The sequence below is a fragment of the Cenococcum geophilum genome (genome assembly GCF_001692895.1).
Source record: "Cenococcum geophilum 1.58 unplaced genomic scaffold K441scaffold_25, whole genome shotgun sequence".
Classification (NCBI taxonomy): domain Eukaryota; kingdom Fungi; phylum Ascomycota; class Dothideomycetes; order Gloniales; family Gloniaceae; genus Cenococcum; species Cenococcum geophilum.
This window is the reverse complement of record NW_027137583.1, coordinates 919,293-921,821: the sequence shown is the minus strand read 5'-3', so window position 1 is coordinate 921,821 and position 2,529 is coordinate 919,293. Positions and strand designations below refer to the sequence as shown.

The 2,529-nt window shown below is 37.6% G+C and overlaps 1 protein-coding gene across 1 annotated transcript; it reads right to left on the bottom strand.

Annotated features, from left to right (window-relative positions):
* Positions 1-592: 592 nt before the first annotated feature.
* On the bottom strand, positions 593-790 carry K441DRAFT_564308 (uncharacterized protein; the record flags this gene model as incomplete). The annotated part of the gene is made up of 1 exon (XM_067643644.1): positions 593-790. A coding segment is annotated over one exon (198 nt), but the record flags the coding sequence as incomplete, so codon positions are not given.
* Between the last annotated feature and the right edge of the window lie 1,739 nt (positions 791-2,529).

Sequence of the window (2,529 nt, the reverse complement as noted above, 5' to 3'; positions counted from 1 at the left end):
CCCGCGCAGCTTAATAGCCTCGAATTACTCTCTCTGCCTTTATAAGAGCTGTAATTAGAGTCTTATTACCATTCTCTTGCTGCCCCTTATAGAGCTTTAGGCGCTCTAGTGTATCTAAAGCCTTATTAAGCTTAATAACTTGTGGCTTAACCTCTTTATTGCTTTCTTTATTATCTGGCGCGTTATATAAAGCGATAATTAAGGCCTTAATTGCTTCCTATAATATAGAGGCCTTAGGCTCTATTAAAGCGTCCTCCCTATCTATATTAATAAAGTTACTAATAGGAATTAATTGCCTAATTTGTCTTGCCTAGCTAAGCTGCTGTAAATATACCTCTAATTCGGCCTTAAGCTAAGGCTCGCTGTACCCGCTTGGTATACCCTAGGGGCCCTTATAGGGTCTAAAGATTGTTAAATATATAAAGCAATTTATTACGGTTTAAGGGCTAATTTTATACTACGCTGCGATAGCCTACTAAACGGCCCTAAGTACGTTTATCGTCTTAAGGGGGTTCCTATCTTGTTCTACCTAATCTACTATATAGGATAGCTAGTAGCGGCGGTAATAGGCTTTAAAGGTTTAAATTATACCCTAATCTAGAGGCTGATAGAGAGAGGTAACGTTTTTAGGCAGGAATTTAACCCTAGTGTTAAGTAAGCTAGCGCGCTCTAATATCGTAAGCATACCCCTAGTATGGCTAGAAGTGGAATTAATAAGTAGGAGGACCTTCCTACCGCCTATTAAGCCATTAAACCACTTAATATAATTAAGGAATATTAACGCCGTTATCTAGGCCTTCTTGTTAAACCTCTAGGCGAAGTTAAGGCCCTTAAGGTTACTACGCTGCGTGCTAAAATATTAAGGATTCTTTGCTCTTCTAATAATCTATAGGGGTATAATATAGCTACCGTCTGCGTTGCTGTAGTAGATGGTTATAATACGCTCCTTTTACTTTTTAGTGCCTGATTGCCCTATAGTTATAAGTCCTATATCCAGCGTGGCCTTATAGAAAAGCCCTGCCTTATCTATATTATAGACGTCCTAATTTAGGTACGCATCTATAATAACCCTAAGCTCCTATATGCGCTCCTTAGCGCCCTCTATATCTGCTAACCTAGCCTTACCGTGTAGTTTCCGTCTTAATATTTAATTCCTCTTTTTAAAGTTATTAACCCAACCGCTTAAGAAGCTAGGCTGTTGTTAACCCTAATAACACGCCATTATATTCTAAAGCTTTATTGCTATAGCCTAAATAAAGTCGCTGGTAACGAGTATATCAGCAGCCTGTATCTACTGTTGCTATTTAAATAGCGCTTCTTTAAGCTTAGGATTGTTAGGAACTCTACGCCTCTTAAAGCCCTCTTAGCCGCGTTAAAGGACTAGTGAATTAAGGTACTTATATTTAGGCTTTAAGGAGTCTAATATAATAGACTGTTAAATAGGGCGTTAAAATTAATTGGTAAAAAAGCGAGTAGTGTCTCTCTAAGGTTTTCTAGGGTTCTTACGGTAGTATATCCGGATCTGCTACCTTTTACGCTCTAAAATACTATAGCGGCGGAGGCGCTTAGGGTTGTCCTTAGGCTTCGCCATTATATAGGGCAAGAGGGGTATTAAATTAATAAATATTAATGGCTGCGGTGCTGGTTTGTAGGCTTAAGAGTAAGGGGTTAATGCTTTCAAAAATAGGGTTTTTAATACTATAATAGCTCGCGCTATACCGTTTTTGTATGAGAGAGCTTTGAACGTAATGGCGTATCAAATTTGAACGTAAGCCTTATAAACCTCATAGTAAAATCAACTGTTCATGGCTATTGACCGTTATACCGTAGAGGAACGGTATACCAAGATTACGGTATAACGCGGCTTTACTGTATGGTAAAGTGCGCCTAGTTTTAGCGTGTTTTTTGGGCGGTCAAAGGAACATCAAAAATTTGTGGCTGGGGTCAAGTTGAACTAGAATTCAACCGAACGGTCGCCTCAGAATCAGATTGGAGCTCCAGATCAACTCTATTCTGAACTAAATCTAAGGCCTCCAGATTGCAACCGAACGACCCCTAACCTTTAAACTATAGCTAAGTATTTAGTATTTATTAGGTTTATATATATATCCTACCTAATTTATATAGCTACTGTTTTCTAACCCGTTCCTTAGGCTATACTACTATTACCTATAGTAAAAGTAAATAAAACATTTAGCTTACTAACCTTAAGCTCGGACCCCTAGAACTTGGTTAGCCCCTAAACTCGGCCACCTAACTAAAATTAAACCACCGACTTGTTAACCTATTTTCTCTATAACGAATTAATTAATATAGACTAAAATAAGTAGAACTTATAAATAACTATTATAGATTCTAACTCTAATGTTTATAACTTTATACGAAAAGCAGTGCTTGTATATAGTGTCCCTTTAGCAATTTTATGCGATAATTAAATGGCGGACTACTGGGGCAATTTATACACCAATACAAATAGCAATTAACTCCTATATAGTAGGCCTTCCTTGCCAATTAGGTACTTAAATAGGA